This window comes from Anopheles coluzzii, chromosome 3 (assembly GCF_943734685.1).
Source record: "Anopheles coluzzii chromosome 3, AcolN3, whole genome shotgun sequence".
NCBI classification, from domain to species: Eukaryota; Metazoa; Arthropoda; class Insecta; order Diptera; family Culicidae; genus Anopheles; species Anopheles coluzzii.
In genome coordinates, this window is record NC_064671.1 from 89786468 (window position 1) to 89808012 (window position 21545).

The 21545-nt window shown below is 40.5% G+C and overlaps 2 protein-coding genes across 2 annotated transcripts in view; both read left to right on the top strand.

The window, feature by feature from the left end:
- LOC120954760 (uncharacterized) lies at positions 1-19028 on the top strand. Its single transcript, XM_049609311.1, has one exon. It carries the CDS (start codon positions 991-993, stop codon positions 11578-11580), a length of 10590 nt encoding a protein of 3529 aa, XP_049465268.1. The 5' UTR covers positions 1-990; the 3' UTR covers positions 11581-19028.
- Positions 15206-21545, top strand: part of LOC125906394 (uncharacterized) — a 26171-nt gene continuing 19831 nt past the window's right edge. Inside the window, exon 1 of the mRNA XM_049609315.1 lies at positions 15206-21298. Within this exon, the coding sequence (XP_049465272.1) occupies positions 15314-21298 (5985 nt within the window). The 5' untranslated portion in view covers positions 15206-15313. The remainder of the gene's footprint in view (positions 21299-21545) is intronic.

Here is a 21545-nt window from a genome sequence, read left to right on the forward strand (position 1 = left end):
AAGTAGCAAGCTTCGTAACAAGCTTTGTCGCCTGGGAACGGGCGGCGCTATAAATAAGCAAGCGTTGGATCGTGCTTTGAACATCGTGCAAAGCAAACGCCGTATCACTTCGTCGCGAGTGCTGTTAGCGGTAACACACGGAGTGAGTTTGTGTGGCGTGTTCCGTCCAGTGAATTGAGGCAAGCTTTTATCAGCTGTAATTTCTGTTTAAGAATACAATTTGTCACAGTTATCGTACCAGTGTTTTGAAAAAACAGCAATATCAAACGTGTTAAACAGCTCGCAACAGATGAGTTAAGGCCACTACCCTTCTCTAATCGTGTGCGTCGAGCTAAGCGTATCTTGCAAAGGATGCGTCATCACATGTTCGTGTCAATACCGGTAAACACCGGCCGGCGTCATGAAGTGCGCATGACCGGGTGCATATAGATTGAGAGTGAGAACGTGTTTAAATTGGTTCATTGAGAAAGAATGTAATGTAGCAAAAACGATACTCATCGTGCGACTTCAAACGAAATGATAAGCATGTGGTGATGGGAATTCCCCAATGTAAAGCATTTTGCTTGTGTTTACTTGCCGATTCCGGCAGACGGAGACGGTTTCAGTTATTCTGCAGTTGTGTGAACCAACGTGACCTTGACAGCTTCGGAATTTCCACTCCATAGCAGTATAGTAGCGTGGTTGACAATGTTGCGATTAAATTGTGAAATTATTCAAATGTGATTGAATTTGAGTGAAGTTTGATGTTATGTAGCGTCAAACGAAGCAAGACAGTGTAACGTGCTGATGCCCTGCGTGAAGGATTACTTCTTCGAAACGGCTGTAATCTATTAAGCGATTAACGTACAAATCCAACAAGATACGGGATATGGTCGTTGATAAGGAAAATGTATAAAGTGATAAGCGGTTGTGGCTGGTGCTTACCAGTAAAGTGACTCAGTGAATTAAAAAAACGTGCTAATAAGCAATAACATAAAAAGACATCCGATCATGGAATTGTCGGTGACGATACGGGAGAGGAGTGTGGACAGCCGAACGGTGATTGAAGTGAAAGGGAAGCATATCGTGCTAAGTGAAATTAAATCACGCATAGAAACCCTCTTGGCCAACTCTACTGTTGAAGAGGTTCGTATCTTTGCTGGCATCATTCTTACCATCGATGTGGATCTTTCTCGCGATGTTTGGCATGGGCGAAATCTGGTGGTTTTGGCGAACGAAATCAAAGTGTGCACTACGGTTCGTTGGGATGTGTCTGGGAAAGATAACGACCATATCTACACGTCGAATGCCGGTACGGATGGGAACGGTGTTGGCAAACAAGGAGCCGATGGATATCCGGGCGAAAGTGGAGGTAACGTTTTATTGCAGGCAAACACAATTCAACACCCCGAACGATTGACGATCATTTCGAACGGTTCAAACGGAAGCAACGGTCAGGATGGTGGCAATGGAAAGGCGGGCGCCGACGGTAAAGGTATCTCTAGGGCAGACTTTAAGGACAAGTTTCCGCCGACTGCCAAGTTTTTGGAGTGGCAGCGTGCTAACCTTGTAGACACAACTGTCAAAAACATTAAAAACTTTACTAGAAACATTAAGACACAGTGGTTGGTTACAACAATTCCCATAATTCCTGTCTATACCACTCACAGAGAAAACGTACTGGATCACAGGGATTGGCGTGTCGATTTCTTTGATAGTCTTTACATCGAGGTGGAAACGCACGATGGCTGCGAGATAACGTTTTCTTTTCAGCAAGGCACACCGTTTTACAACTGCCAATCGTTTCTGATGTACAAGGGAACATCTGGCCAGCGTGGACAGGCTGGCGGAGGATATGGGCTGGGAGGTCAAGGTGGATTTGCTGGCGAAGTGACTATCAAAAGTTTATACGATGGTCGTACGTTTGACATTAAGACATACTGCAACCGGGGCAATGATGGAGAAAACGGAAAGGGTGGATTGTATGGTGCGCACGGTAAAAATGGTTGGGACATGGGTTATGTGGATTACTCGGTCGCGGACAATCCAGTGATGTATGGACAAGATGAAAAGAGCAAACTTCAGCTGTCGTTCTATGACGAAAATTCATCCAGCAGAATGTATTGTCCATATAAGGCTTACATTGAAAGCAGCTATCGATATGCTGGATTCCAGGTATCAAGAATCGACCACCAATCTAGTAACGCATTCGAGGAAAGGAACAACACCCAGGCACGTTCCGAAAGACAGCATCATGCGAAAGCAATAGGGAAGAAATCCATTCCTGGGCTGCGCGTTGCTGCTGCATTTTCTGAATACTTGCAAGAAATTGAACAAGAAAGGCAGCAATTGGAAAAACAAAGGATCGAGAGAGAAAAGCAAGAATTAGAACGGCTGCGAATCGAGAGAGAAAAACAGGAATTAAAGAAACAACGGGAAGAACTTGAAAAACAAAATTTGGAAAAACAACGGATCGAGAGAGAAAGGAAGCAGGAATTGGAGAGACAACGGATTGAAAAAGAAAAGGCACGATTGGAAAAACAACGGATTGAGCAAGAAAAGCAGGAATTGGAGAGGCAACGAATCGAAAAAGAGAAGCAAGAGCTGGAAAAACAGCGGATCGCACAAGAAAGGAAAAACATTTTACAACAACAAATCGAACAAGAAAAGCAACGTTTAGCACGACAGCAGATTGAAAAAGAAAAGCAACAAGAATTGGCTGAACAGGTGAAAGAATATTTGAATTGTGATGCATTGCAGCAAGTTGTTGAAAGCCAATACACAGATCATGATCATGTCACAGATCTGGACATAAAACGGTTTGTTAATTTTACACAAGATACTTCTGATCTGGATCGAAACGAGTTTGTTAAACTTGGTGAAATGTATAAAGATCCTAGTCGAGAGGAAATATTCAGCAAATTGTACAATAACTTGAATCTAGACGATTGGCTACAGCTTCGAACACGTCCTGCTGATCGCCCTGAGCTGGTGTCTTTGGTGGAACATTTTAAATCATTAAAATCACAGTTCGAACGTTTGCTTGGAAGGGATTGCAGTGCTAAGATAACGAATGTTACAGAAACGTTGAAAATCAAGTATAAAATAGCAATTCTGAAAGAAATTACACAGGAACTGCCGACCTGTTTCACAACAGTGAATCGTTTCGTATTGACAGCAAAGACTGTAGGGAGATATCTGGAAGAAACGGATGAAAAGAATGACACATTTTATCATCCCGATCTTGGCACTTTGAAGCAATACATTTTTGAAAACAATCCAGCACAACGAGATAACATTAACAAATTCATGGCAAAAGCATCAGAAAGTAACGACAATGCGATCAAACGTGCCGTAGAAACATTCATTATGGAAACAGATAGCTCAAAAGATGAAAATAAACGTGTGAAACTGTTTTATGATGAGTATCAGAATTATTTGGAGAAACAGCAAAGAAATATTGATGCTATAACGCAATCATTAGCAGCAGAACTAAAGAAGTCTAAACATCAAGAAGCATTCCGTCTGTGGAATGACAGCATTGATGACGATGGTTTGCTGGAAGATCTTGAAGAATTGATTAGAAAAGATAAGGTGTTAAGCTCACTGTATGATGAACTGAAGCGTGCGGAAAATGCTGAATATGATTGGGAAAGGTGTTGTACCGATGAAAAAATACAAGAAATACTCCAGATCAACTTAAAGCAGGAAGGAATCATGTGCAAAAGTTACAGAATACTGCTAGCGTATTTGTATGATGTGAACATTCGGGTGTATGCCAAGGATGAGGACAATGAAATTGTTCTGATAGAAGATCATAATCCAAAATCCATTAAAATTACACACATTTTACACAAATCGAACAAATTCATTCAACTGAAAATCAATGAAAGCTTCCGTCAGTTAGAAGAAGAGCGTCTGCACAAGGATCGAATTTTCAGACGAATTCTGACGGAGATAAACGGAATGCAGGACATACAGACCATCGAGAATTACTTCGAACGAGAAGTATTTTATCGAAACAGTTCTAATTTCACTAAAATGTTTGAAGATTTAGAAGACGAGATAACAGTTGAAAAGATTGCAGCATTTTTTTCAGCCGATGAGAAGGACCAAATTGCTCATCGTCTGAAGAACATTTCTCCCAAATACACCGGCCAACATGGAGTGTTCGAAAGCATCTTGCTGCGTTTTTCTTTCGAAGGCAGCCATGTGTCATCTAACGAACTGTGTTTCTTAATCAACTCTATACTTGCTCACACTGTTGAAGCAAGGCAAGAAAGGTACACCTTTTCATGGATTGTTGCAGCATACAATCAGTGCAGTTGGACAGATGAGCTGGTGTTGCTGCAGCTGGAGAACTGCTACAAGAGACAGCTGCAGGAAAAACCCAAATGGCGCAAGTACATGTCAAAAATCGAAAATAAGGCAGTTTTGTTAGTATTTTCTGTTCAGTTTACTCGTAAGCCTTGTCCTGCGCAGTGTGTTGAAGATATCTTGCACTTGCTGAGTAACATTCCAATAGAATCGATTTGTCTAGATGAACTGGAGCTAACAGAGTGGCCTTATGTGCTTAAGGAATGCTATTGGACACATAAGTTGAAAGCTCTTATAACGTGGGGAAATGACTCGGAAGCCTTAACTTCTGCTTCGTTCTTCGTTCTGTCCATAGAGAACACGTATGGAAACAAGTTGGTGGAGAATTTATTTGAATCGTTGGTGGAAAAGCGCAGTGAGCTTACGCATTCTATGTTATTAAACGTGCTATCTTGCTTTCATAAACAAAAGTGGAACTTATGTGTTGATGATATTAACCTTTTAAGTCGATGTAGTATCAAGGAATGGATTAAACATATGGAAGAAAAGTTCAAGATAAACTTAAAGGAACTAAATATTTCACAGATAGCAACTATCATTAGAGGCAATGCTAACACATCAAATAATATAGTGAAACATTTACCTCAAATTGAAAATTCAGTAACAAGCATTTATAATAACAAGAGAACGATACACACGAGTTTGATATCCTCTTTTTTGCTCAACGACGTAGAAAAATGGGTTCAAGAGTTCCATGTTAAGAACCAGAAAACGAATACAAACATGTACGAAGAAATGCTTGCTGTAATAGGTAGGGCAATTGAGCTTAAGAGAGGGTTTAAGTTACGAGACACCCAGCTATTGACAATTTTGGCCTTACTAGTCAACGATAACAGCACTTTGGCACAAGTATCTACAGGCGAAGGTAAATCATTGATCGTAGTAGCGACCGCGATCATTAAAGCGCTCCTAGGGGAGAAGGTAGACATTATCACCAGCTCTTCAGTACTGGCTCAACGAGATGCTGTCACCAACAATGATATCTACGAATTGTTTGGTCTTAGTGCTTCCCACAACTGTAGCGAACAGCTAGAGCAGCGAAAGGAAGCTTACTCATGTAATCAAATAATTTACGGAGATTTGGCAAACTTTCAACGTGACTATCTATTAGACAGATTTTATGGAAAGCATGTGTTGGGTGATCGTAGCTTTGAAAATGTGATCGTCGATGAGGTGGACAGCATGTTGCTCGATAAGGGAAACAATATGCTATACCTGTCGCATGACATTGCTGGTATGGATAAGCTGGAATCGGTATACTTGTTCATTTGGCAAATGGTCAACAGTCCTACCGATCTTCCGGAAGATGTACATATGGAAGCGGTTAAAAGGTCAGTTTTAAGTGACATGTATGCAATCATCCAGAAAGAGGATATCCAAAGTTTGGACAATGCTTTGGGAAAATCGAATGTATTGGAGCTATGGGAGAGATTAGTTAAGTCTGGAATAATAAATGACGCAGGAAGATTACAAACGAAAGCTATTGATTCCAACAAACTAGAAAAAGTACTTACACCAGATTTCACACAATACAAAGATCGTCTAAGCTTCTTGCTTATGTCGTGTCTCGACCGCGAAACGTGCATGAAAATACCAAATTATCTAAGAGCATTTGTGGAGAGACACTTGGACAGTTGGATTTCAAGCGCCATAACAGCGCTGTACATGGTCCCGGGACAGTACTACGTGGTGGATGTCGACAGATCGGGAACAAGTGCCGACCTTAATGCGAATGTAATTATTCTCGACAGGGATACGGGCACTGATCAGGTGAGCTCACAGTGGGATGAGGCGTTGCACCAATTTTTGCAGCTTAAGCACGGTTGTAAGCTGTCAACCCAAAGCCTGAAAGCAGTTTTCATTTCCAACGTTACATATTTGAAAATGTATGAACTGCTTTATGGTTTAACAGGAACGTTAGGATCACAGAGAGAAAGACATCTGCTTGAGGAGATACATCGGGTTGACTTTGTTACTGTTCCTACCGCCAAGTCGAAGCAGTTTGAAGAGTATGAACCTATCATTTGTTCGAGCAGTGAGGATTGGAAAAAACAAATACGACAAGAGGTGAATAAACTCACAAAAACTGATAAGAGATCGGTCCTGATCATTTGTGAAACGATCAGAGATGTCGAATCATTCCAGATGGTGTTTGATTCTGAGGAGCAGTCAAACGTTCACACTTATGTACGTGATTATGAAACGTTTACTGTTGCGGAAGGGGACAGAAAGTTGGAACCGGGACACGTTATCATTGCTACCAACTTGGCAGGTCGTGGCACAGATATAAAAATATCCGACGACCTTCGGAAGGCCGGAGGATTACACGTTTTACTAACATACCTTCCGGCGAACATTCGAATTGAAGAGCAAGCATTCGGAAGAGCAGCTAGAAGCGGAGATGAGGGATCGGGTCGGATGATAATAATGGTAGCCGATGGAAAAATACACAATCGTTCTATGATATTTACCCTCAAGCAAAAACGCAATGTCGATGAGCTTTTCCGCATATCTGCTATAAAAACTTATTACGAAACCACTATTAAAACAGAAGAGAATTGTTTTGAAGCATTCAACGAGTTGTATGAGAAAAAAATGAAACTTTTAGCTAATGCTAAAACGTCAGAGCCGGTGAAGGATATTCTGCTCCAAAGTTGTTTGGACAGATGGTCGTTTTGGTTAGACGAAAACAATGTACAGATAGGAAAAGCATCAGATGAGGTTTCCAAGCGGGAAGTAAAACAACTGTTGGAGCACTTTCTATCACAATTTGATGATCTGAAAGCAACGAGCGCAAACTATTGGCCAGCTTGGGTTGAAGAAAATCCAATGCAAATGATCAAATTGGGAAAATATATTTCACAACACGATTCAAAGCATCGCAATACAGCATTGCAACTGTTTGGGAAGGTTATCTCGAGTGAGCCGTATTTTTGCGAAGCCGCTTATTACTATCGTGCATACACACGATCACTTGACAACATGAACGTTGGCGACTTCAAAAAGGATTTGCGTATGGCAGAAAAGCTCTTAAACGATCATATAAAATATGCAATGCATGCATCAGGTATGGTGTGTAAGCTAAAGAATAACACACCACCGATCGAGGGCTATGAAGAGCAAAAGAAGTGTCTCATTAATCTATACTCATTGTTCATTCAATCCATAGACGACATGTTGGGTCATGCTGTAAGTCTTGAATCGTTTGTTAATTATGAAATAAAGGAGGATGTTGCTGGAATAATCTTTGACGATCTTGTACGAATCGGCATGATAAAGAAGGCTCAAGTAATCGATAACATACCTAATGATCAAATTCAGAGACTTCACGCCGAGTACGGGATACCTGCAGATCAGCTGAAGAAGTTCTTAGCTCAACATAGGGGCCCTATCGATGACAAAGAATTCCTTAAAGCTATTCGAGAATCATTTTCATTTCCAAGCAGAAGCGAGTTTTGGGAAACACTTATTAACCAAAAGGCGCTGTACAATGTTGAAAGGTATGTTGCGATCAATGAAGAACGGCTCAAAATAATGGATCCTGCTCTAATGAACGTTCTGAAGGAAAAGGTAGACAAAGGACAGCTGGTGAAAGCAGTTGTTAAGCTAGATAAGCACCAGATCTTGTTGATCCACGAACAACAGTCACAGTTTTACTATGAGAAAGAGAAGCTCATTGATATGATCGGTAAAACGAAGTATATCTCTCTTGAAGAAAATGGTCTACTATCATGCAACGAAAAGGCTACAATAGACAAGGATATAATTGCTGATTGTATGTTTTCTGCCTTTGATTCTATTACAGTTCAGGATATTACAAACAGGACAAGAATTACAACGAGTGAAGCAAAAAATATCATAGCGGAACTACTTAAGCGTAATGTTCTACAAAAAAGGGGTGACACGTTTGTCCTACCAATGAACTATGACGATAGCCAGGATGTCTTGCTTCCCACCTATCCAGTGTATGAGAGTGTCGTTAGAAACGTCCTTGCTTCATGTTTTGCATACAGACTAGCTCTGAGAAACATTGCACGACAGCTAGAAGAGGAGAACTGTTCTGACATTCGTATAGAATTGAAGCCCAATCCCCATCAAATGTTTTTTACCGACTTACTGGAGCATAAAATAATGCTCCCTCCTATGGCCACGCATGAGATCGATGAAAGTAAAATCAAGGCAATGTATAAAACATCATGGTCGAAAGGGGCATGGATAAGCATACTTTCTAAGGATATTGGTTTGTCTCAAGAATACACCAAGCTCCTGGTGGATGTGCTGCTTAAAATCCGTTGGATTGTTCCAAACCCCTTAATGGAATTGTTGTTATTTTCTCCTTCAAATAACATGTCTGAAGAAATAAAGAATGCATTGGCAAGCTACAGGTTCAGTTCGAAAGATGACCGAACTAGCGTAGCCTATTTAAAATCATGCATTGCATCAATCAATCAAAAACATGGGCTTCTTGAATCCTATGACGTTGGAGTTGCGATTGAAAAGTGGTTTAACAATCAATTGCTGTTAATTGAAAACGGAACTGCTAAACATATTGAGAATATCTTAAGTAAGTCGAAATCGTCTCTAGCAGCAATAAATGTTCCGCAAGGCACGCTGAAATCGCTCATGGACTTTTATGGTAAAGGAAACTTTGGAAGCATCGATGAGATGCGGATCTTTATCACAAACGGCTTAGAGCATCTGTTAGAGCTAGGAGAGAAAAAATGGACCATGGAAATGATATTGAAAACCTCACTGGTGTTAGCGGCTGGTGTAGCACAGATAGCAATTGGCGCTATAATGGAGGTGTATTCGGTTGGAATGATGACTCACGTTGCCGGCGCTTTCATTGGCGAAGGTGTCAGCGACATCATGTTTGCTGTGGGTGCTTTTAAGTCAGGTTACTTCAGCTGGAAAGATTACGGAAAGCATAAGTTACAAAGTCTGCTTTTTACGATCGGTACGGCCGGTGTGGGAATGTATCTCTCCCAGGGCGCCAAGATGTCTCGCATAGGTTATAAAGTTGCTGGACCAAGCCTGGAGTACGGTGGCAAACGGGTTGCCGAATCATCTGGAAAGCAGTTAATCAAAGCAGTTGGTGGACGGACGGTCGTTAAGGAGACAGCGAAGCGTTTGGCGCTCAAAACGGCAGAAGGTGTCGCATTTGCTGTGGCAAATACGGCCGTGGATACGGTTGTTGAAAATCATCTGCAATCCATGTTGAACTCATTAGCCTCGGACATTTTGTCTGGAGTTAAGGGTGAAGTAGCAAATCACAAGGTTGCTCACAATTTGCAGAAAGCGTACGATCGTTTAGGGGAAAATGACGCTAGAGCCCTCGTGAACGACTTGACAAATGCATACATGATGGAACAGAACACAACACAAACCTTCCTTCCATTCACCAAGCAAATAGGCCAAAGCGTGATGCAAGGAATCGGAAAGGCAAATAAAAAAACAGGTACCACAAACAGTGCCATGGTGCTGATCAACCAAATCAGTCGAGTAATGGATTGTGTGGATCGTGTTGCACAAGTCTATAAAATACGCAACGCAACACACCAATTGCTTGATAGTATTAACGTCGAAATGGAGCGGAAACTCGCAAACATTGAGCAGAACTCAGCTCCATCGAAAGAAACCCCGGCAAAAGGCAAAGATTTTGAGCGCTTTCAAAGGGAAGTGGTTGAGCAATGGGAAACGACGTTAAGTAAGCACGTTGGGCAACTGATCGCACAACATGTTGTGCTGCCAGTGCTGAAAATGGGCGTAAATAGTGTCCTTTTACATGTAGGTAAAGCATTGAAGGACATTAGACGCAGCATGATAGAGTCGGAATTGAGCAGAGATGTTCACCGGCTAAAGGACGAACACGAACAGAAGATGAATCGGCCCGATATGACAGCAGAAACAAAGCGTCAACTGACAGAGGAATATCATGGTCAATTGTTAAAGATTATGCACAAGACTCGTAGTCCGTCTCTGTTTGCCACCATCATCCGGGAAAACGTTCCAATGGATTTGACTTGTGTCGGGGCCTGTACTCCAATGATACATAAAATGCTACAGGCACAACATGGTGCGTTATCGGGGCTCACAATCACTGTCCACGGGGAAAAGGGTATAAAACAATCGTTCAGTTCTGGAACGGGTGGTCCCGAGATTCACCTAGATCTGAATGGCAATCATTTCACTTTCGGAGCTGGAGAGTCAACTGTTGCCACGACAGGTAATAATTGTCTGTACGGAGCACTAGCCACAGCTATACCGGATCTGCAAGCTGTAGGAGAGGATTCGTTCAGGTCCATGTTGTGTGATTCCATCCAGAATGATGACAGCATGCACCATCACATTCGACAGGGTTGGCATCGTGTGCCGTTAAAGCATGGTGCGGTTGGCGGAGCCCGCAAGTCCCCTGCCAACACGACCAATAAAGGAGATGGTACATTCAAAACACCGACGGTGATCCTGTCGAATGATAGACCGAAAGGAAAACCTAAAGCACGTTGCTTAAGCAAAACTCCGTACGTAGATGATGAATCATCCACGACCAATGAGCTGCAAGGCGATTCAAGTCAACCCGTCACGAACGATTCCAGAACTCCCGAGTATCATCTAGATTCGCGTGTAGCTCACCATACGGGTCGTTTTGCAGGGGAGTTGAAAAAAATCGCTGAAATAACGAACATTCCTGTGGATGAACTGATCAAAGCGGGGCGCAGTATGTTCAAGGCGAGCAGAAACTGCTCTGGACAAGATCAGCAGCAGGCGCATGTGGTGCGGGTTTCCATCCTGGAGGAAAGGCTAAAAACCGACTTTCCGGATTTATACCAAAGGCTCACACGACACGCCGGTCACACACAGCTAGTTGATAAGTTTGTGAACGTGTTTCATAAAATAGGTGGAGATATCGATAGGAATCAGGCCGACTGGATACTTGATCTTGCAACTGTAGATTTCACGAAAGGATTAAACGATCATTCGAGAGAAGTGTTTGAGAAATATAAGAGCTCTGTTTTGAGAGTATTTGATAACAACATCAACTCAAACAAGTACAGTAAAGAGCAGGTGTTGGTTATAAAAAATGCAAGAAAAATTATTAATAACACTAGTACAGAGGTGTTGTTTGAACGTGCACAGAAAGGATATGATTTTAAATATGAATACAAACCTTCGCGGCGCGGTGTGGGAAGACCCAAAATTTATAGAACAGAAAACGAGGAATAGGTTTATTGGTTCCTTAATTTTCGACATACTTTGAGGGCAATGAGAAATAGGTGCAACTTTCACAAGAGATATAAGGATTTATTTGAAATATTGACGAGGTGCATCGGAAGGATATCTACATTTAAACTATATAGAGTTAGTTTCATAGCTACATAACCTACACCAGCTACATTATAGCTTCAGCTGGATGAAAACCAGCTAGTTATTTAAGCGTCCCTGTTTAAGTAGTTTTGCCTGTGTACTTATTTAGAGAATCCCCTGGCATTCTACTACATTCATTTTGATTTTTTTTTCGCATAGCCATAGTGGCACGGGAAGGTCTTGTGGTACTGTCGTTAAGTTGCGCGGCCTAACGCCGCACATGGACCGAAGCTTCCTTCATATACATGACTGATTATTCTGCTTTAGGAATAAACCAATCACATCGCCAGCAGCCAAGCCTATCGGTAGCCTAGACCGGCTGCGATTGCTGCACCCAATGCGAGATAAGAGAGCGAGCTTGTGGTAGGAGCGAAAATCTGGTTTTTATTTCGTTTTCTACAGGCTTTGTGCCTATTGGCTTCAATCTCTACGTAGGAGATAAAATGGTTTCATGAATGCTAAGGGAATATGGATAGAGTAATGTTACGCCCCTAAATTACAGGTTTATGTGTTCGTTAATATCATTGTTCATCCAACTTAGTTGTGCTTGTATATTTTCTGCGACCCGCTGATATAGAGTGGGGTAGGAGATGCTTAATTGTTTATCACACTATTACTGGAGGTTATAGGAGAGATACATTTGTAGGTAAATTATATTGCAAAATTATTTTAATTTGAAGTTTTTTACCCGCCATCAAGAATAAGCGACGCGTAGCTAACTCTTGAGAAATAAGCGCTTATCGCATTTACGTTTATACTGAAGATGGAATAATCATAGGCAGTGAAATCGGATATAGTATACAAAACTTAATTGCCTGCGTGTCGCATTTCAGAATAGACCCGCCTACACTACAAAAACTGTGCAGCCAAGGCTCGTGAATTGTCATGGACCAAACGTCCATTGTCCAGGGGACCCTGATCGCTAGTACTCTGCTAACTGTTATACATACTAGATACAATACACTACCGATTTACGGGGTCCTCTAACCGAAGGGGCTCGAGGCGACCGTCTAGAGCGGTTGTCGTTGCATCCGCCACTGTTAGTAGGACTGGGAGTGAAAAAGGCTGCCGGTCAATTGTGATGGACGCTACTGAGTGCAAGCATTACCTTCAGATATTGCTGTTCCTCCTCGTTCGCGTAGGAAAGTGGTATCGAAGGCAACGACTGATGAACTAGCAATGTTCCGGGCACAGCTGAACGCAAAGGCAGAAAGACACGCCTGGTGATTTGCTTCGAATTCTGAAATACTCCAAACGTTATTTTGAAAGGAGGTCGACAGAAGTCGAGCTCAAAAGACCGGTTGGTAGAAATATTAGTGATAAGAGTGGAAGATGGAAAGGAACTAATAAACCGCTGCTGGAAAAACACATCTATAATGTACGGATCAACAATATCATCTAGTGGTTTTAGTGCCATTTATCGAGGAACATCGGTGATTAGGATGCGCTCGTTTTCGAGATACATACGCAACTTGAATTCGAATGAGCAATTAAGATAAATCAATCACTGGGATCTAAAGTTGAATGAGAAACAAAGATAATTAAATGACTGAAACAATGTCTAGAACAAGATCAAGAAATGGACTGAACCAGAAGAAAGTCTTTTGAGCACACTCGGAAGTGAACATAATAAATACCCACTCAATAATACTGTGTAGGCTTATAATCGGACCAATCTAACAATATGTAACAAAGCATATCAATGCAAAAACCACGAAGCGTTTGTTTAATAGTTTAACATGCCGCACTGGTTTGCTGTATTATCAGCTGTAAGATTAGCGATACCACAAACCGCAATATCCAGCACAACAGAGAAAGCCACCGTGAGAATAACACATAAAAATATACTACTTCAACTAGTGTATAAATAGAGAGCCGTTGGGTCACATTTTAATCATTGTGCTACAGTGTTCGCGAAGTGTCACATCGAGGAAAGTTTTTGCTGTTTTTGCTTTATCAAAAATCTTACAGATTGCATATAGTTTTTTCATGTAAATTTGTTCCACAAATAATCAATTTTTATGTGTGCTTCTGATACGTTTATCAAAGTGTTTACGGTGCTCGTTCCGTTCCGCGAGGAATCGGTGATTACGAAAAGGGTTCATCGTTTGGAATCTTGTTTGTCATTTGCCCAATAGCAAAGTTTGGTTGGGTACTGTTCTTAACATCAGCAGATTTATCGTGAAAAGTGCGGAAAAATTTGATAAGTTGTCACGCAATGTTTCTGTTTACTTTCTTACCATTGTTCTAGCTTAGCGTTTCTGGCGAAGGTTGATATATCAGTGGTTTCGTTCGGTTGATTAAACACCACAAAAAAACATTGTCTTTATCATACAAGATCGTTTATCAATTTCGAGGCACACATTAATTGGAATATTTCTTACAAAAAGCCTGTGTAGTCCCTTTTTATCATAACTTTAGTTTCGACAGTGGTTAGAATTGAGCCTTGTGACAAATGTGCATCATTTTAAACAGCTATTGTTGAATGTGTTCTGGTCGTTCTGTCTAAGATATCAACTGTGCAAACTGGGTATTCCCTTGTTTCTTATCAAAGCGCCAAGAACATCAATGCTTGATGAATAATGCACAACAGTCAGAATGGTCAAAAGTGAATAAACCATATCATTTATCTACATAAACATTTATCTACAGTTCGCGAAGCGTATTGTCGATGATTTGATTATTTTAAATATCTTCTTTATTGCATGTTAAATAATCACATTTTAATTTTCTTTTGTAAAAATCAGTCTTAGTGGCAATTGCTAACTGATTTATTATTTTATACTTTGTGCTTTAACAACCGCCTCAACCCAATAATACATACTAACTGTCATCATCGGTACAGTCTTTACTAATTTAATTACTAATATTCAGTGGTATCGAAATCTCTACGCGTCTCACAACTTGAGTAGCGAAACAATAACTTTTGTGTTAATTCGTTTCGTACCACAAAATTTCGTTGATATTGCTCAATAGCGGGTTCTGTGGGTTTCCTTTATTTTGCGTGGTTATTAACAACATTTTAACATTAACAGCCCTTTTATCGAGTATACACTTAATCTACTGTTTTTGTTTTACCGCACGACGATTTAGTTTTTTTCACCCGTTTTTGCTTTTCCTTGCTGTGCAAGTGTTGGTCAGCGTCTGATAACAATTTTACTGATGTTACATATTTGGAAATTAATACAATTGATTCCATTTTAACTTCTTTCCAAGCATAGCATCTGGTTGATAAACAAAAACAGCAGGTGTGGGAAGTTTTCCTTTTTTTTTTTTAGGATTTCGTCGGCATTTTTATCACTCTGATAGGATTTGCGAAGCAAGCGACAACAAACCCGGACAACTTGCTGATACATTTCCAGTCATCATCTTCTTCTTCTTCTTCTTCTTCTTCTTCTTTGTCGTTTGATCTAATATAAGCCATATTTACACGTTATACCATACGACGGCGTTTGTTAGTAAATAGATTCATCTATTCATTCATTTTCTTCTATAACATCGTACCACTTTTTCAAAAACAGAACTGGTACAACAAGTGTTGTTCAATTGGGAATCCGATAATTGAATAAAAGCCTAAAATTTCAATACCATCATGGAGCAGCCGGAAGATGTAGCGATACACGTGAAGAAAGAAGGTAGCCGAACGGTTATCGAAGTGAAAGGCAAGCACATAGTGCTTAGCGGAGTTAAGCCCCGCATAGAGGAGCTTTTATCTAGCTCCACTGCCCAAGAGGTTCATATTCTTGCCGGCACAAGTCTTAGCATTGATGCGGATCTTTCTCGCGATGTATGGCATGGACTTAACTTGGTTGTTCTAGCAAACGAAATCACAGTGCCCAGCACGATTACCTGGGATGTGTCTGGGAACGATAGCAATCATAACTATGCGGCCAACGCTGGTACTAGTGAGGATGGGCACGGAAAAGATGGGAACGATGGATATCCGGGCGAAAGTGGAGGGAATGTTTTGCTACTGGCGAACGCTATACAAAATCCGGAACAATTAACGATCATTTCAAACGGCGGTAACGGTACTTGCGGTCAGGACGGCGGAGACGGAGAGGATGGAGTCGATGGTAATGGTATTTCTAGGGCAGATTTTGATAAAAATTTCCAACACTGTTTGTTTTGGACAGATATTGAACGAAGAGCACGTGTACATAAAATTGTAAAAAACATGATGGATTTGGCCCAAAGCGTAAAGACACAGTGGGCAAAAGTAACGTATACGTTTGGTAATAGTGATACTTACACAAGCAATGTACTGGAGCTACCAATAAAAACGTTCAATGATTATTTAGACATGTACGTAGAAGTTGTAACGCAAAATGGAAGTGAAATAATATTTTCTTTGTATGAAGCTGTAGGAAAAGCTCACTCATTCTTTGTATACAAAGGATCACCAGGCGTAAAAGGCAAACCGGGCGGAATGTACGGATTAGGAGGTCAGGGAGGTTTTCCCGGAGAGATAATCGTGAAACATTTACACAATGAACGTGCGTTTGAAATTAAAACATGCAAAAAGGAGGGCAAATATGGCGATAATGGTAAGGGTGGCCTGTGTGGAAAGCACGGCAAGAATGGTTGGGATATGGGTTATTTGGGCTGGTTACTCTCCGAACCAACAATATACGGACGAGATGAAAATAGCAAACTTCAGGTGTCTTATTACAAAGAAGATCGAGCATCGAGACGAATCAAGTGTCCATATAAGGCAATTTACAGCAGCTACTTGTACGTTGAGATTAAGGAATCGAAAATCGATCATCTATCGCAGATTGAATTTAGGGAAAGGAACAACATCCAGGCACGTGTTGAAAGACAACATCATTCGCAAGTGGTAGGAAAGAAATCCATTCTGGAAGTGAAAATTCGTGCTGAATTTGCAGCATACTTGCAATCGATCGCAACAGAAAAGCAGCGATTAGCACAGCAGCAAATAGAACAAGAGGAATCAGCAAAAGAAAAAGAAATCCTACAACTAGTGAATATCTCAAAAAGTGAGCACCAATCGGCGCAAAAGTTAAAAGAAAATGGGGAATACGATGTCCTTCAGCAAACAGTCGAAGGCCAACAAACAGATCTTGAACGGGCCACGGATCCATACATTAAACGCTTCGTCAATTTTACTCAGGACACATCTATCCACAAACAATTTTCTTTTGTTGAGCTTCATACCATGACGAAAGATACGGAACAAAAGAAAATGATTGATATTCTGAGCAATAACTTGAATCTAGACGACTGGCTACAGCTACAGGCCCAAGTTATCAGTGACCAGCATGAGCTGGAGTCCTTAATCAATCTTTTGGTGACTTGTTTTCCTCATTTTAATACGTTGGTGGATGCAAATGACAAAGCAAAGGTACAAATCATTGTGAAAACCTTAAAACTGAAGCATTTATTTGCAGCCTTAAACAAAAAAACACACGATCTGGCGACCTATCAAACAAATGTTACTAATTTCAAATTAACAGCAGAGAGTATAATTAGATATCTGGAAGAAACGGAGGAAAAGAATGATACTTTTCATCATCCCATGCTTGGCAGTTTTAGGAAATACATTTTTGAGAATTCCCTAGCACAGCGAGAAAACATTGCCCAATTTGTAGTAAAACTATCGAATAGTAGCGACGAAGCGATCAAACGTGCTGTTGAAACATTCATCTTGGAAACAGGCAGCACAAAAACAGAAAATGAAGTGGTGAAACAGTTTTACAATGAGTACCATGAATTTTCAAAGAAGCAGCAAAACAATATTGACGCTTTAACTGAATCATTAGCAACAGAACTAAAGAAATCAATGCATCGGGAAGCATTCCGTTTGTGGAATGAAAGCGTTGGTGGCGATACTTTGCCTGCAGATCTAGTTAAGATGATCAGACAAGATGAAACGTTAAGCTCACTGTACGATAAACTGTTACATGAGAAAAATACTGAATATGACTGGGAAAGATGTAGCTCAGATAAAAAAATACAAGAAATATTCAAGATCAGCATAGAACAGGAAGGAATCACGGGTAAAAGTTACAAAGTACTGCTGGCGTATGCTTATGATGTGAACATTCGGGTGTATGCTAAAAATGAGGACAATGGAATCGTTCTGATAGAAGATCATAAACCAAATTCCGCAACATTGATACATATCTTACAAAAAGAAAACGAATTCATTCAACTGAAAGACAATGAAAGTTACCGCCAACTAGAAGAAGAGCGTGTGCACAAAGATAAGATTTATCGGCATATGTTGACGGAGATTGATGCTATGCAGAACATGAAGGATTCAAAAATATCAGGATATCAAAAAATATCCCATCTATACGGTAACAGTGATGATAATGCAATCGAGAAATTAGATGAAAATATAGCGATTGAAAAGATTGCAGCATTTTTTCCAGAGCAGGAAAAATACCAAATTGCTCAACGTCTGAAGACCATTTCATCTCAGTATACTAACCAGTACAGAGTGTTCGATTACATATTCCAGCGTTTTTCTGTTGAAAGAAGACATGTGTCATCAAACGAACTGTGTTTCTTAATCAACTCTATACTTGCTCACACTGTTGAAGCAAGGCAAGAAAGGTACACCTTTTCATGGATTGTTGCAGCATACAATCAGTGCAGTTGGACAGATGAGCTGGTGTTGCTGCAGCTGGAGAACTGCTACAAGAGACAGCTGCAGGAAAAACCCAAATGGCGCAAGTACATGTCAAACATCGAAAATAAGGCAGTTTTGTTAGTATTTTCTGTTCAGTTTACTCGTAAGCCTTGTCGTGCGCAGTGTGTTGAAGATATCTTGCACTTGCTGAGTAACATTCCAATAGAATCGGTTCGTTTAGATGAACTGGAGCTAACAGAGTGGCCTTATGTGCTTAAGGAATTCTATTGGACACATAAGTTAAAAGCTCTTATAACGTGGGGAAGTGACTCGGAAGCTTTAACTTCTGCATCGTTCTTCGTTCTGTCCATAGAGAACACGTATGGAAACAAGTTGATGGAGAATTTATTTGAATCGTTGGTAGAAAAGCGCAGTGAGCTTACGCATTCTATGTTATTAAACGTGCTATCTTGCTTTCATAAACAAAAGTGGAACTTGTGTGTTGATGATCTTAACGTTTTCAAACAGAGTAACTTGTTTGAATGGATTCAACACATGGAAACAAAGTACAAGAAAGATTTAAAAGAACTCAATATTTCTCAGATAGTAACAATCATTAGAGGCAATGATAATACGTCAAGTAATATAGTGAAGCATTTGTCAGAAATTGAACAATCGGTAGTAAATATTCAACACAATCGTAAAACCATTAATGCGAGCTTGATATCCAACTTTTTATCCAATGATGTTGAGAAATGGGCTGAAGAGTTTCAAAGCAGTCAAAATATGCGATGTTTGGAAAAGTACGAGGAAATGCTTTCTGTAATTGATAGGGCAATCGAACTTAAGAGAGGCTTTAAGTTACGAGACACTCAGCGACTAACGGTGTTGGCATTGCTGACGAACTATAACAGCACTTTGGCCCAAGTATCGACCGGTGAAGGGAAAACGGTTATTGTGGTAGCGATCGCAATTATAAAAGTACTCTTTGGGGAGAAGGTTGACATTATCACCAGCTCGTCGGTACTTGCCAAACGCGATGCAGACGACAATAAGGACATCTACGGATTGTTTGGAATTAGCGTGTCGCATAACTGTAGCGAAAAAATACAAGAACGAAAAGAAGCTTACTCTTCGAATCAGATAGTTTATGGAGATTTGGGTAACTTTCAACGAGACTATCTGTTGGACAGATTCTATGGAAAACGTATATTGGGAGATCGTAGCTTTGAAAATGTGATAGTCGATGAGGTGGACAGCATGTTGCTCGATAAGGGAAACAATATATTATATTTATCGCATGACATTGCTGGTATGGATAAGCTGGAATCGGTATACTTGTACATTTGGCAAATGGTCAATACTCCTACCGATCTTTCGGAAGATGAATTTCGGAAAGAAATCAAACAGTCGTTGTTGAGTGACATGTATACACTCATCCAGAAAGCGGATATCCAGAAGCTTAGCAAAAGTTTGGGAAAATCAAATGTATTGGAGCTATGGGAGAGATTAGTTAAGTCTGGAATAATAAATGATTCAGGAATATTACAAACGAAAGCTATTGATTCCAACAAACTAGAAAAGCTACTATCCCCAGAATTTACTCATTTCAAAGATCGTCTGAGCTTCTTCATTTGGTCACGTATAGATCGTGAAACGAATGTTCAGGTACCCAATTTTCTCAAAGAATTTGTGGAGAGACACTTGGACAGTTGGATATCCAGTGCCTTAACAGCGCTGTACATGGTCCCGGGACAGTACTATGTGGTGGACGTCTACAGATCGGGAACAAGTGCCGACCGTATTGCAAATGTAATTATTCTCGACAGGGATACGGGTACTGATCAGGTAAGTTCACAGTGGGATGAGGCTTTACACCAATTTTTGCAGCTTAAGCACGGATGTAAGCTGTCAACCCAAAGTTTAAAGGCTGTTTTCATTTCCAACGTTACATATTTGAAGAAATACAAACTGCTGTATGGATTGACAGGCACGTTAGGATCACAAAGAGAAAGACATCTGCTTGAGGAAATACATCAGGTAGACTTTGTTACTGTCCCCACTTTCAAATCGAAACAATTTGAAGAGTATGAACCCATCATTTGTTCTGGCAAAGATGACTGGTTAAAACAAATACACCAAGAGGTGAGTAAACTCACCAAGACTGATAAAAGATCGGTCCTTATCATTTGTGAAACAATCCAAGATGTAGAAACATTGCAAAAGAATATTGCTTCTAAGGGGCACACAAAAGTTCGCATTTATGTACGCGATTATGAGAAATTAGATGTTACAAGGAGTAAACTGATACCGGGAGAAGTTATCATTGCCACCAACTTGGCAGGTCGTGGCACAGATATAAAAATATCCGACGAACTTGAAGAGGCCGGAGGATTACACGTGATATTATCATACCTTCCGGCGAACATTCGAATTGAAGAGCAAGCCTTTGGAAGAGCGGCTAGAAAGGGCGAAAGGGGATCGGGACAGTTGATAATAATGGCAAATGGTAGAATTGCGAATCTTTCTATGATATTTACCCTCAAGCAAAAACGCAATGTCGATGAGCTTTTCCGCATATCAGCTATAAAAGCTTATTACGAAACCACTATTAAAACAGAAGAGAATTGTTTTGAAGCATTCAACAAGCTGTACGAGAAGAAAATGAAACTTTTAGCTAATGCTGAAACGCCAGAGCCAGTGAAGGATATTCTGCTCCAAAGTTGTTTGGACAGATGGTCGTTTTGGTTAGACGAACACAAGACACTGATCGAAAAAGCATCAGATCAGGCTAACAAACGGGAAGTAAAACTGTTTTTACATCAATTCCTGTCACAGCTGAATCATATGCAAGGAATCAATCCCGACACATGTTCGACATGGGTTGAAGAGAATCCTATGCGAATGATAAAGTTGGGAAAATATATTTCTGAACATGAAACAAAGTACCGCAATACAGCATTGCAACTGTTTAGGAAAGTTATCTCGAGTGAGCCGTATTTTTGCGAAGCCGCTTATTACTATCGTGCATACACACGATCACTTGACAATATGAACGTAGGCGCCTTCAAAAAGGATTTGCGTTTGGCTGGTAAGCTCTTTGACAATCATATACAGTGCAAAGTTCATGCATTAGGCATCGTAAGTAAACAAAAGGATACCGCTATATTGAAGAATACCACTACAGTAAGGAGTACCATGAGTGAGGACTATGAAAAGCAAAATA

Excerpts from the sequence above, each read along its gene's own strand:
- LOC120954760 (XM_049609311.1), top strand. The coding sequence starts at position 991 with ATGGAATTGTCGGTGACGATACGGGAGAGGAGTGTGGACAGCCGAACG.